Genomic DNA, 15,768 nt, shown 5'->3' on the forward strand with positions numbered 1-15,768 from the left:
AGTGAGTAAAGAATATGCAGTGGACCCAAAATCTGCACCTTGACAATACGTTAGTTTGTTTTTATATTTTATTTTATTTTTCTTCTGATGGATCAGACTTAAAATTTTTATAATCAATATACTGTCTTCATACTCAAGGCAGTGAAGCAACTGCCTACATACAAGAACACGGAGAGCGGAACCCCGTACAAACCAGTAAAAGCTACTGCAAAAGTCTTACTTTTATCAACAGACTGTAAGCAGTGTAGGTCTATTATAATTTTCTCTCTGTGTTACTCCTACTGATTATTCTGCTGTGCATACTACTGGACCTCCTGCCTTTTCCTCCCATTTATTGTAACAAATATATACATTTTTCCAAAATTTTGCATTTATTTTATATTCTTATATTTTATTTATCTTATATATTACATTTATTTTATATTCTTAAATTTTATTATCCTATTTATTGTAACAAATATATACAGTTTTCCAAAGCTTTGCATTTATTTTATAGTCTACTTTCCTGATGCTCTACTAAATCTGCTTTTGAGTTCACATAGATAAACAGACGCCTTTAGGTACTGACCTGCGCTAGTTGGGTGACTGTTTTTCTCTTCTCACAGCTTTCTCCAAGTCTTGGTTCATAGCCCCCCCTTTTCTTGTTCAACTAACATAATTCTATTGTAAATTTCATACGCCTGTCAAACCTGTTTTCTCACAGCTTTCTCCAAGCCCTGGCTCTTAGCGCCCCCTTCTCTCAGTCTCCTAACATAATCTTACTGTAAGCTTCCCAGCCCTGTCAATCCTGTCTATTCCCTCCCTCTTCCTCTTGAGAGTTTACTTATTCCTCCCCTGAGCTGCAGCACCATCTTTAAATGCTTAGACCACCTGTTCTCCCTCCAGATTTCCTACCTTACTGATAGTTTTCTTTCCAGATAGCAACTCTGCAGTTGGTTTCAACCTGCTCTGTTCACCCTCGCTGTGCTCAGGCTCACTCCACTCCCCTGCCCTACCCCTATTTTCACCCACCCCCACAACAATTACATTTATACTTACTCTAGCTCCTCCCGCTACCCCACCACCCAATTATCCCCCTCCAATTCCCCTCTCATTACACCACTAGCCACACCTCTTCACTTCCCCTCACATTACACCATTAGCCATATTTCCAACCAAACCCACACATACCCAACATCTTAATTCACCTCATCATTACCCCATCAGTACAACCTCTTCTCCACCACCACATCTCGCTATTGCACACTAATTCTCTACTATCACTACTCTACTTACCTTATCACTCTTTCAATATCCTACTACATCTAACCTCTCTACATCATTCTTCTACCTCTTCCTCCAACTGCCCGTTATCCTCTCTCTCCATACAGTCTGAACACACGACTTCCTTCTCACAAATTTCAGCCAGCCTTTACAATACAAACATATTATTATGTACCAAAGTAAAAATCCTCCCCCACCATCACAACAACAATAATATTTTCTCTCTAAATTATCTAATCAAAGTAAAATGGAACCTAGAATATACTACTCTCCCATATCCTGTAACAAACCTATTGCTTTGCGGGGACATACATCCCAACCCGGCTCCCATCTCCTCTCCTCTGCAATCTCTCAACTCCCACAAATCAATAAACATCACTACAATTAACTTACAAAGCATCAGAAATAAAATGCCTGACTTCCATGTATGGATAGCCCACAACAAACCCAATATTATTGCTGCAACTGAAACATAGCTAAAACCCTATATTAAGGACACAGAATTCCTTCCCCCAGATTTCACATGTCTTAGGGTCGACAAACCTCCAAAAAGGTTGAAGGCATCTCTCTAATATACCCCATGTCTTTCACTATTGTCCCATATACAAAACCCATCCCACAGTTCTCCACAGCCAAACTTCTAGTTTCTTTCCTTGAAATGAATAATTGCAAAAACCTCTGTGTGATAGTCATTTACATTCCCCCAGGCAATAACATCCCAGTTCTTGAGGAAATCCTTGCCTGGGCATCTACTAACATAAAAAAATGAGACTATAATACTGGGAGATGTAAATATCAACTGGCTAGCCATATCCCCACACCACTCTAACTGCAATATCAGTCTATGTAAGTTCATCCAGCTAGTTAACACCATAACCAGGCCTAATAAAATTAATACTAATGGCTCAATCCTAGACTGGATTTTAGTGTCCTACCTAAATAAGATCACGTCTGCTGGTACACTCTCCAATAGTATAAGTGATCACTTACCGGCCTTTATACAATATGAATGTACCACAACAATTAATAAACATCAGTTCAGGGTTACCAGAGATGAATCCCAGTTCTGTCCATCTATCTTTAACCAAAGGTTGCTTGGCATCAACTGGGATGCACTAAAATCACTTCCCGTTGATGAGGCAGTTGAGTTCTTCAACTCAACCTTCCTAAGCATACTAAACAATCTTGCTCCCTTTAGACAAAACAGAGTAAATATCAACCATGCTAGTTGGCTAACAAGATCCACTAAAGATCTCATGAAACATAGGAACGAATTATGGAAAATCTGGCAAAAAAACAAAAACCCATCTGACCTCACCCGATACAAACAGCTCTGAATCCAGGTTAAGTGCCTAGGACTACCTTACATTACAAAATCAACACAAGCAAAACCCAAATAAATTCTGGATCTCTCTCAACTCTTTATTAAACCCAGGCTGTAGTAATAATCCTTGCCCAGACCCAAATAAAACACCCATTGAAATTGCTGCAACATTCAACTCCTATTTCATAGATACTATAGCCAGTCTAACTGCTACCTTACCCAAGACCAACTTGTTCACCACAGACCTATCCACAGCTAACACCAGTACAACCCCTATTCCCAACTTTACTCTGTCACCTATACCAACCTCAACTATTAAAAAATTGCTTCTAAAACTCAAAACCATGCACAAATTCCCCTGGTAATATACCTGCCAAATACTTGCAAATCTCAGCCAACTCAATCGCTTACCCTATCAGCATGCTTCTCAATAGCTCTATCCAAGAATCCTATATGCCCATCATCTGGAAAAAAAGCTTTTATCCTCTCTCTACACAAGGGGGACCCCAACATAGACTCCACCAACTTCTGCCCCACTGCTATACTATCACCCATCTCTAAGATTCTAGGAAAATGTATTAATTCTCAAATTCTTCACCATCTGACTCACAACCACATCCTCTTACCTACCCAACATGAATTTAGGCCAGGACATAGTACAACCACTGCCCTCATATCCTTCATGGACACTGTCAACCAACCCATGATGCTGGTAAAATCGTATCTTCACTATTTCTTGATCTTTCTAAAGCTTTCAATACTATATCCCACTCTCTACTTCTAACAAAACTCTCTAACATAGGTACCTCACTTCAAACTCTAAACTGGTTCACTAATTACCTCACTAACAGGCAACAATCAAGTAAATGGCAGAACACTTACTACCCTTTCCTAAACACCACCACTGGTGTTCCTCAAGGCTCCATTTTAGGCCGACTTCTGTTTAGCATATTTTTCAATAACTACCACACCACACTCTGTCAAGGCTCAGTCATCCAGTAAGCAGATGACTCCACTATCATCTGCACTGCAAACAACTCCTTAGAACTATACCAACTAACCCAAAACGCCCTCACCTCCACTGAAATTTGGAAGTCTAATAATCATCTTGCCCTGAACCCCAACAAAACAATCTAGTAATTTTTGCCCCCAAAAAGTCAAAACCCCTACAGAATTAGAACTTTACCATTCAATCCTTAACTGGTACAAACATCGACATTGCACCTAGCACAAAACTTCTAGGTGTCATCATAGATGAAAACCCTACATTCAACCTACACATCCAGTCCAATGTCAAAAAGACACATCAGAAGCTTGGCACTCTCTGTCGACACAAAAATCTACAAAGTGCATCAGCCCGACTTTCCCTTGCCTCTTCTTTTCGATTGCCCTCTCTTTTATATGGTGCCGCCCTCCTCACCAACATTCAGTCCTCTCTAAAGTCCAAACTAGACTCATGTTATAACAAAATTGCTAAGTTTGTGACTAATGCCTCCTACTCATCCCACCACTGCTAATCATTACGCAACCTAAAATGGCTTGAACTCCCCATCTATCTCACCTTTATCCAACTAACTACATCTCACAAACATATTCATATTCCATCCATGTGCCCTGCTCTGTCTTCTATACTTACTTTATACCATACTAACAGACCACTCCGATCCAACAACCAACTGCTCGTAAATGTAGAAAAACCCAAACTTTTGGCTGGCCAGATGCTTTACTCCTTTACCATTGCAAAACTTTGGAACTCCCTCCCCCCCAGCACTTAGATCCACCTGCTCAGTAACCCTCTTCAAGACATCTCTGAAACAACATCTCTCCTCATCTTGGCTGTGCACATGTGCTAACACCGTATCTCATATAACCTAACTTCAACCATCACAACTATTCTCACCCCCACTCTACTACTCTGGCATCCTCCTTTCATATCCACCTGTCTTTTTACTTACTCCACCTCTCCTTCACTTCCTTCTTCTACTAACCCTCATTGTCCTACCATTGATCCCTCCTGTCTACTTCCTTCTCTTCCTAACCCTTACAGACCTACCATTGAACCAGGCGAGACATTCAGGTACACTCGCAGCCTACCTTAATATCATACCACCACTTACATCTGCAACAATATCCACCAACTTTGCTGATTCCTGCAACAGGACTCATATATCCTATCACTCAGCTATTACACCTCCTAAACATGTGAAAAGTTTAAGTGCCTAGTTTCTAATTAATTCCTATATCTGCTTTGCACCCACTGCATGAAATGTCCTATATAAATTTTGTTAGCTGAAAACTACTCATATGGAATGTTCTCATGTGTATACTCTGTATTGCTTGTATAATATCTTTGATTTGAGAATGATTATGTACTGTTTTTTTACCAATTGTATAAACTGCCAATAATATGTACTACATGCCTTTATTAATGTCAATTCTGTATTGTATGTAAAATGTCTTATACATGCAGCTTTTCTCCCCAGGACTCCACTGAAAATGGGTACTTCTGGCCCAGCTGGACCATCCCAGTAAACAAATGCAAATAAATAAATACTCAAATTCTTGTTCAGCTATTTCTATATCAGACCCTGTGATATTAAACGATGAGAGGGATGGATCCTTAGTAACTAGCTGAAATTGCTTTGTTCACACTGTGAAAGTCTGAAAAAGTAAAGCTGACACCAGCAAACATTGACTTTAACAACCGACACAAAGAAATGCACAGCAAGGCAAGACCCTGTATCTCCCACATCCCACTTCTTTAAATATACTAACTTTAAGATTGCTCAAGTTTTGGGGGAGGGATAAGAAAACACTTCCTTACCCACAAAGTCTCATGATCATGATGAAGGGAAGCCTCAATATGTGATCAAAGTGGGATTTCAGTATAGAAATTCACTAAATCCCAGTGTGTGCAAAAAAGTATTAATCTAACTTGTGTCTCAAAATGAACCACTATAACAGTATAACTTGTTCATGAGTGAAGCAGTTATAATGGCCCACTGGCACAATGAGACAGTTCCCATTTGTGATGTTACTGACTTGAGTTTGGCTAGGAAGCTTGAAGCCTAAAGGCTGTCTGACGTAGAGGAATTGTGTGGAACTGGTCAGCTATCTTTCTCTCAGATGGCTAAGATAAGGGGTTACTGCTAAATTAACACTCATCTCATATAAGCTGGAGGAACTAGTTCAGAATGTGGAAAATAATATGAAAGTATAGTGATGGACATCTGCAGGTATGTGGGTGTTTCTATGGCATCTTCACACATCAGGTAAGAAGGACAGGGTAGGTTGTTCTAAAATCTCCAAGCACCGTATATATGACAGCAATCATTTATTTCTGTTCAGAGTAGATGTCTGCATTCCAAGGGCTAAGGGTCCAAAAAATAAATTAACTGGGGGAGTAGTTACTGTAGCAAAGACAGTCACACATTAGCAATTAAAAAAAAAACTAAGGCTGAGGGTGACGCTGAAAGACAGAAAAGCATTAATTGTGCTTAACGGTCTTGTTGAACATTCAGTCTCCATTCTCCTAATCTCTAAAATGAAAGTAAGCTTCAGTTCACTCTAGTCTCTTGTGAATGGACATTTGAATATAGTTTGCAAGAGATATCAGATGACCTGCAGTCACAGAGGTATGCAAATATTCTCTTGCTGTTTTGCAATATACATGAGATAGTTGTTGCATACACTGTGCCACCTTAGATCAAACATTGTACATTTGCATTGAACTATGACCCTGTACATTTGATTATCTGCTGCCAGAAGGAGAATATGAATGTTAACACTTGCATTTATTGTATGGTAGGATCCTGCTTTGTACTACACATATGTGCCATATTCAAGAGTATTTTCCATATGTCCGTCAGTTAGCACATGAGAACTGAGGTTCTGAGCTGGTAACAAGCTGCTTTCTATGGTATAGGGTATGGAGTTTCACTTCTTCCTTATCTAGTTGCCTGCTGTGTGACTCTGAGCAGTCACTCAACCAGATACTGATCCTGGGTTACTCCTGAAAAGGTACATTTGTGCCCAATGGGCTCACCCTAAAAACAAGTAAATAAGTAAAATAAAAACAATTACAGGTTTACAAGGCAGCTGTAACAAATGCAAAGAGAACCTGTGTGAGTGACTAAAAATGTTATACACTAGTCTGAGTAGAACTTGCTGAGTTTCATACGGGGGCATCATTTCATATAGCTCATTGATCCAGTTAGATATTACCATTTTATGATGTGCCCACCTTGACTGTACTCCATACTTTGAAGTTTTCGTTGGAGATAATTCCATTTCTGTACAATCCTTTAAGTAAAAAAGTAATCTCCGTCGCTTTCTCACGCCCGTCTACCCTTTATTTCCTTCTCCTGTGCTGTCATTTACCACAAACGTCTGTTTAACAACCTTTCTATCCACACCAGCTTTATTTCTCAGAACCTTTGACATGCCTGAAATACACCTGCTTGCTCTCTCTCCTATATTGCATGCATCTCCCTTTAAGGTAATGTGACTTACTGGTTCAAAATCCCATTTTAACTATTGGTTACAAGGTACTTTAGTTTATAAACAGTCGACTTGTTTGTTAAAAATATAACCAATACAATAATAAAAGACATTTTTTTTTCATTTATTTATTTTAGTTTGCCTACCAGATAAGTAGGAAGCCCTTTGAGAACCTTTTTAACTATGTTTCAGGAAACACATAATTATAACAAAGGTACCACATATACAGATTAACAGCATAAGTTTCAGTTGCGGAAATGGAAGGGGGGGTAGAATGATAAATGTGACTTAAACAGTAAACGTGGCTGGGTGGCCTTAATGTACAATATAACGAAATGGAAATATATAACAGTTACATCTCTCTCACTCTCTTGCTCTGCATCTATCCTTTCATCTGTCCAGCCATCCATATATCTATGCATTTATCCATCCATCTAGATATATATTATCTATTTTTCCCTATCTAGTTATCTAACTATCTTATTTATTTTACAATTATGTGAACTGTACTACAAAGGTCAATTTTGAATTACAGCCCAGTTATAGTAATACTCAGACATCAAGCATATTAATTAGAGGACAACCCAGGATAAAAAAGTGTGTCAAACAGTGGGTTGCAGTTAGATTAAGAAAGTAAGCACTTCAGTGAGTAAGTGTACAGATACAGGTCAGAACTGCAGGTATTAATGGTATACCATCTTGTTAAATGCAGGTTTCAATATGCACATAAACCTTAACAGGCCACATCAGGCAAGTACAACAGAAGCTGAGAGCTATGTGTCTATGCAACCTGCATTTGCATTTACTCTCTAAGCTAAGCTGTGCCATTAGTCCAGTTACAAAGGTATTAGGTGTGATTAGTGACCTGTCTGTTGTGGGGAGAGTATTTTATTTCTTGTGGACCAACACTATAAATGGTTTTCTGCTGCACTAAAGGGATGGAAGTGTATTAGTCCAGGACTAGTGGGCTCCTAGGCTGAGATTATGCTGTAATGCTCCTGCCTTAGGTGGGAAATGGTTCCTATGGGGAAGTTTGAAAATCAGTTTTTTATACTCATAATTTGCTCTTTAGACAATACCCTATTTTCTTCAAAAGAGAGGACTCGCTGAAGATGAAGCTCAGCTATATTATACTTAGTCTAATGCATTGCTTGTAGGTGTGTGTGTAGATGAATTTGTGTGATGAGGAGTAAGACATATTCCAGAAACTGAATAATTTCATATTTGAACATTTTTAACTTTTTCACAATTAATTTTACAGACAAAAAGACTAGATGAATCAAATGGAAAACAAAGTACCTTAGAATGGATCTAACACAAGAAATATTGCTGATGTAGGGGTACACCCAGGTGCTATGGATTTGATTTATAAACATACACCATGAACCAGACTTAGTACACCATGCAAAAATATACCAAAGGCTATTTTGAGTCACAAAAGTCAGAGTGCAATGGGGTATGACATTGTATACTATCTTATCCATTGTGCAGACTCTGTACTCCATACATGGAAACACAAAAATATTACCCCCCCCAGCCCTGAAGTACACTACTCACAAATGTACCAGGAACAAAGTTCTGGCTAGTCCCAATTGGGTACCCCATGACAATTCATTCATATACCATCTGATGGCACTCAGTAAAGAATGCTATACCTTGGAGCTATACAAAATACATTGCTCCCTACTACATAGCTACATGTAGCTCCATAGTAAGGTATTAAATAACTTATTGAGCTGTCTGTCAGCAATGCCCTGCTACACAGTCTACATTCCAAGCATGGGAATTTCCAGTACATCATGGAGAACTATGACTCTTCTTTGCCATTCATGAAAATGGGATTGCTATTGTACACTGGCATCTACTACCGTCATTTATCTTCATGAATCAGAGTATGGTCTCCAGTGCAGAATAAAGAAGATGCCTGTACTCATCCGCACCTTATCTCTATAAATATTTATAACTGGTCAAAATCCAATATTCCTAAATTTGAAACAAGCCACATTTTTACAAAAAATAGCACACTATAGTACTATTTGTTCAAAGAAATACTTTAAAAAGGCTCTGCTTGACTCATTACTTAAGCAACGTACCTGCTTTCAACTTAAACAGCTGCCTGTAGATGATGCATTAACTTTAATTGAGTATTCTTATATTTCAAATGCCCTGTCACCCATATGAAAAAAAAAAGAGAATAAAACATAGCTATGCTCATTGGTTACCTTCTGACATAAAACAAAAATGGCCACCACAACAAAGAATGAAAAGAATAGCAAAAAAACAATACAGAACGGACATTACAACACTATATAATCCGCAGAAATAGTATTAAAAGGATTATGCAGGAAGACAAAAAGGCTATTCCAGAATTACTCAGAACTCCCACAAAAGTAATACCAAACAAGTTTGGAATTGTATTAATAGTTCTAGGAAAAACATCTTAGCAAACTCTATTCCCAGAGAAATCAAATTGCTCCCCTCCTTATATAATGATTTCACAATGTATACAAGCTACTGCCTCACTAAGTAACCAACGCAAGCCAACATTCATAAACAGTAAAACAGATTAAATGTTGTGACTCATTCGTTATACATAACGTCTTAGTCAACCTTATCAAAAACTGATACATAAAGTAAACCTTGGCACTCAATAACTTGCCAGGTGAATATCTACACATTCCAGTAAACTCTACAGCACATCCCTTAACAATATTTATTAAAAAAAATCAAGTCAAGAAAATATGAAAATGTGAACCTGTGAATCTAATGTACCTACAGTTTGGAAACAATCTTACCTTATCGCTATCCGCATAGCTAGAACACCAGAGAAAAGGCCAAACAGCTCCATAGCTGTATTATTTCTCCTAACTAACAGCCTTGAAAAATATATACATAAATACATCCTTGGTAACGTAACTCAAAATAACTAGCATCTTCCTGTTCAACATTACTTTTAACTAAGGTATAGCACAGAAAGTGTCCTACTTAAATTCATATACATAATAAATCAACAAAAAAACAAGAGCAAATAGTAGCTTATTTATTTTTAAACTCATCAGAACTGTCACCACAGTCCCCCATGACTTAGTACTAACAAGATTAGCAAGACTAGCTATAAGTAAAGAATCAATATGTTGGTTTGAAAGTTACTTACATTGAAGGTTACAGTGTCTACACTGACAACAAACACACTCCTTGTGCTGACCCATAAAAGTAAGGGTATCTCAAGGGCCCATTCTAGTTCTACTGTTGTTCACTGTTTTTATCAGTGACATGTACAAAATACCGTCAACATATCATTAGTGCAATAAGCAGATGATACAAAAATTATATATGCAGCTAAAACATTAAGCCTACTTCATACTGTTGCACAAGAAGCCATTAAGAATATTGAGCAATATTTAACAGAATCACATCTACTTCTAAAATAATAATAATAATAATAATAATAATAATTCTGTTTAAGCTGGTACTGCACAAAATCATGGCACATGTTCAAGTTCACACGTTTGAAAACTCATCTTTAAGACACAGCTCAATAGAAAATGTTATCCAAACTAAATTATTGGACATCATCACAGATTAAAGTTCAATCAACACATTGATTTCATCATACCTAAAAATAATAAAAAGCGTGGACTGGTATATAAATCAAAATCATGCTAGATTAGCGACAGTCGCAACACTCCTGCTTCCTAACAGTCTGTATGCTTCATCAGTCCTAACATAAAAAGTCTCTAGGAAGGCTTGCACAATATTATAGCAAACTAGCTAAACTTATTTCCCAACCACAATACATTAGTTTCAAGTATTACAAAAGATAAACTGATTAGATTTACAAATTAATATTAGTTTCATTCAAACCAAAGTAGTCGACAATGTAATACATAAACCAAATAAATGTCAACAGCATGTATTTATAACAGTCAAACAACAGATATTGAGACTCACTCTACTGTGTTTATGCATCTAAACTATGAAGCTCAACACCTGTGTTAATTAGATCCAAGCCAATTAACAAAACATTTCAAAGCAAACTAAACAAATACCCAACAAGAACAAATAGCTTGCTGTGTTGCACTTAATGTTGAACAATACTTTTGAAATCAAAATACACATATTTAATGACACTATCTCAATCCTATGAGAACTAATACATGTGCACAACAGCTAAGATTGATATCTCTCACCTGCCAATTCATTTCTGCCATTTCATTATTTCTAACATAACTTCTTTGCACATTCCATCTCAAGTCTATTAATCACTTTCTACAGATATAAAAATTCTTATTTTACTAAATGCAAGTCTGCTTTCCTACACACATTTAAATCACTTATCACTAACCTGCTTAAAAACTGTCTCAAAAATAATAACATAATCATTCTAGGTGACTTCAATCTTAATTATCTTGACCTTCTTTCTTATGACATGGGTACTTTCCTAGCAGATCTCGGCCTCCATCAACTCATAAAAGAACCAACAAGACCTAACCTTAGGTCCACCAAACACTCCACAGTCAACCTAATTACTGCAAACATAGCAAACTCCATTCTGCAACATAAACATTCTGCCACTATCATTAAGTGACCACTGTCCATGGGTTCATATTATAACACTGAATGCTGAAAACAGTGAATGGTGTTTAATCGACACATATTCAGTGAACGCTGAAAATGTTGAATCCACAGAACAACGATTTCTTTCCTAGGGAAAGAAATTGCTGTTCCAACCTCCCCAAAAATAAAAACATTAAACACTTCCAAACACAAACACACATACCCTAACCCTAATTATAGCCACCCAAAAACCAGTAAACAACTAAATACACATATGGACATAACCCAACCATACATCTAACAAAAAAAAACAGTAAACATTTTAAAACATATACACTTACCTTAACCCGCACCCTAACCCTAAGGTTAGTAACTCTCGCACATTTACATAAACAGTTCCAAACACAAACACACTTACCTTAACCCTAATCCTAACCCCCCTAAAACAAAAGTAAACAGCTGAAAACACACACACACACGTAACTCAACCATACATCTAACGCAAAATAAAAAACAGTAAACACTTTCATACATATGCACTTACCTTAACCCTCACCCTAACCCTAAGGTCAGTAACTGTTGCACAATCACGCTAGGGAGCTATACCGGACAAGGGACCACACTACACTCCAGAACAGGCAAAGCAACGAAGCAGTCAAGCGACTTCATTATCAGGGGAAGAATTCTTTAAGCAGCCGCTTCGCTGTTTTGCCTGTTCGCCCTACATGTGTCGACAAAAATACATTCGACAAAATGCATCTTCATCATTCTAATATGAACCCCTGTCCATTTACCTTTACAATTATCATCAGTCATCCTATAAAACTAGCACCGATATTAAAAGCCTTCAGAAACCAGAGTAGTACACATACAAACAAACGTAGAACCTTTCTGACAGCCCACAACTGGAACCATATACTGTCCTCACATGACCCTAATGCAGCAGCTTAAGGCTAACCAGATTTCTGCTCCAGCTGCAAGATAAACTCTTCCAACTTATCCACAGACTTTATAAAATTATCAAAGCTGAATGACTATCCATTTAACTCAATTATCTTTTAACTCTATGGGATGAAGCATGGCAAAAAAGGAAACTGACCCACACAACTGACAACCACACCTCCTTTATAATCTTCCATAACCTAGCCAAGAAGTCTATCAGAAGGCACAAATGAAAACTTCAAACAAAGAAACAAATTACCCTTTCACATTCCTCCAAACACATCTGGAAAGAAGATAACCTCCTCATGATACCCTGTCTACAAACACCTCATGATACTCTGTCTACAAACACCATTCAATGTGGTGTAGCAAAAGTTTCTGCAGAAGATTTCCTTAAAGAATTTTGCAATCTCCCATGAATAAACTGCACATCTCCCACAGATCATGCATTGCCCACCCTGCCAATATTCATCCTCCTATTTTATTTGAAAATATTTCCACTGACACCACTCCTGGATCTGACAACATAAATCCCTGGTTCATATATCACTAGAGAGAGCATCTATGTCTTCTTCTCAGCCACATATATAATCTACGTCTCAAAAAAAACTCCATCATGTCACAGATTTGGAAAACTGTTCTAATTAAACCCTTCCCAAAGCAAACTAACACAAGATACCTCATACTTCCGTTCAGTATCCATCCTTCTAATTCTGGGCAAACTTCTTGAAAAGATAGTCTACACCCAGCTCTCCCTCTATATCCAGCATTACTACTTGCTCTCTTCCAAGCAATATGGATTCTGGCCTAGACAAAGTATTATGACAGCACTTTGGTCCCTAACTGATGACATCCTGCTAAACTCTCATAGGGGCCTTCTTACAGGTGCCCTATTTATAGACCCGACAAAGGTATTTGACCTCATTGACCACTATTTTTTCCAAAAGAAACAAATTGAAATTGTATCAGTCCAGATGCTGCTCCTTGATTTAAAAACTTCCTCAATGACAGACACTTCAGAGGTGAAATACGATATCCTTAATCAGAATCCTCACCTATTACCAAAGGTGCACCACATGTATCCATTCTTGCACCCCTCCTCTTCTCTATATTTATTAAAAAACTTCCTTATGATGACTCCCATATCCCACTTATCTTTTATGTTGATGATACAGTCATTTACCAAACAGGTGACTCTCACACATTTATTGTCAATTCCAGTCAGACATAGATAAGCTCCACTAATGGCTCATAAGCCATAAAGTACTTCTCAATCCCACCAAGATCAAAACTATGCCTTTTGGGACTCCACAGACAATTTACCAAGCACCTGAATCTTTAACTATCTTTAACTTACACAACCATTCCATACAGACAACCACCACTTTCAAATACACAGGATTATGCGTGAACAATCACTAAACTTCCAGTTCCACACAGACAAAGTGAGATCCACAAAAAAATCCCTCCTTTTCTAGGCCAAAAAGATCTCCCCTTTTCTATCCCAACCAGCCAGAGTGAGCAGCCATTGGCAAAGGAGTTCTCATTTTTCAACTTGAATATGGGGTCCCAATTTTTGGTTCTGCCTCCAAGAAAAACACTGACATACTTCAGACTCTAATAGCATCTACCAGGTCATTACAAACTCACATGTCTGTGAGTGTCACTCTATCAATCTAGAAAAAAACAAATGGCTACCCATAAAACAAAAATCTAGCCTACTTTTAAGAGCCCAACTATACAAACTATTCTGTCTCCACACCTTTACTCCCTTGCAGCTAGACTTCATAGACAAACCTCCTCATTTGACCCAAGACACTACTCATAAGCCATACCACCGCTCAAACCCCTAGAACCAAATTCCACAGGACTGCACATGCTTTCTCCTCTCAGGCACCTACTCTTTGACAAGCTCTTCCCATCAACATTAAGGAAATCAATACCTATTCCAAATTTAGAATGTAATTCAAGAAGTACGTCTTCATCCTTCTTCGACTCAGAGCATATCACCTGACCTATTTCTTTTCCAAGTCTCTTCTCTCTCAATATTCACTGAAGATTGACCCACTTTAAAAAACTAATGCATCTATTGTACACTACACTCTACTTGATTGTACATTGCACTATGCTTGTCCACTGGAATGTAGAAACACATTTTTTCTGTGTAATTAGCCTGAACTGTTATATTATTGCTTGCATTAGTGTATTTTTTGTTTGTGAAATGCTTTATATTTCTCCTGGTCTGAGCCTGAATTTGGTCACTGTTGATCAGTATACTACCCTAATAAACAAATACAAATAAAATCAATAAATAAGAGGCTTTCAAACTGGTATTTAGAAAATAAAAAATTCCCTAGTGAACATGAATATAAGTAGAATTTATTGCATAGCTGCATCTGTGAACTCCAAGTATGTTACTTATGCCATATTAGAATATTACCACAGTAACCTAGTTTTGTAGTGATTTTACTTTATTAAATGTACTTTTAGGTCATTGACTACTGCTTAATTAGGATACCTCATTCTGTAAATACTAGATATGTTCTGTGCATATATTATAAATATTGCATAAAGCAATTATGTTTGAATATTAGGTTTGATTCAGAAAGGTTACTGCGAGGTATATATCAGACGTGCAACTTGTGGTTTCCATTTCCTATTAAGAGACAGCCCTATCACAGTGCTCATCATAACTGCAAACACACAACAAAATCAAGAAAAATAATGTTGACCCATTCTGCAAGAAAAGAGGTCATTAGTTCTTAGTGGTAGCCAGAACTTACCTTGCCAAAATGAGAGGAAGATGACAGATTTAATCGTGAGGAATTTGAGCACAGGCTCAAATGGCTGGAGCAAGTTACTTGTGGCGAAGTAGAAAAGGAAAAGTGCATACAGAGCCAGACTCACGGAGACGTTGTAGATAATGGTGATGTACAGATAGCCACTGTGGATACTGCATAGAGAACACAATACAGACAGAGTTATTCCAAGTATTTTTAGTACTTTTTGTAGATATAGAAGAGCAAGGAATGCACGCAATATGTATAAAATAACCCTGTTCCAGGAATGCATATACCTACTGTGCATAATTCAACTCTGTTCCTTGTCATACAGGATGCATACAAGAATGCTGATTAAGCAATACTATGTTATTGCAGTTTTTCATGATTTCACATGCTTTG

The 15,768-nt window shown here is 37.6% G+C and overlaps 1 protein-coding gene across 1 annotated transcript in view; it reads right to left on the reverse strand.

The window, feature by feature from the left end:
• TMEM184A (transmembrane protein 184A) overlaps positions 1-15,768 on the reverse strand; it is a 759,325-nt gene that overhangs the window by 46,495 nt on the left and 697,062 nt on the right. The window contains exon 8 of the mRNA XM_044089548.1: positions 15,370-15,539. Coding sequence (XP_043945483.1) covers positions 15,370-15,539 — 170 coding nt within the window. The remainder of the gene's footprint in view (positions 1-15,369; positions 15,540-15,768) is intronic.

This window comes from Protopterus annectens, chromosome 12.part0 (genome assembly GCF_019279795.1).
Source record: "Protopterus annectens isolate FY-2018-M chromosome 12.part0, PAN1.0, whole genome shotgun sequence".
NCBI lineage: Eukaryota > Metazoa > Chordata > Ceratodontiformes > Protopteridae > Protopterus > Protopterus annectens.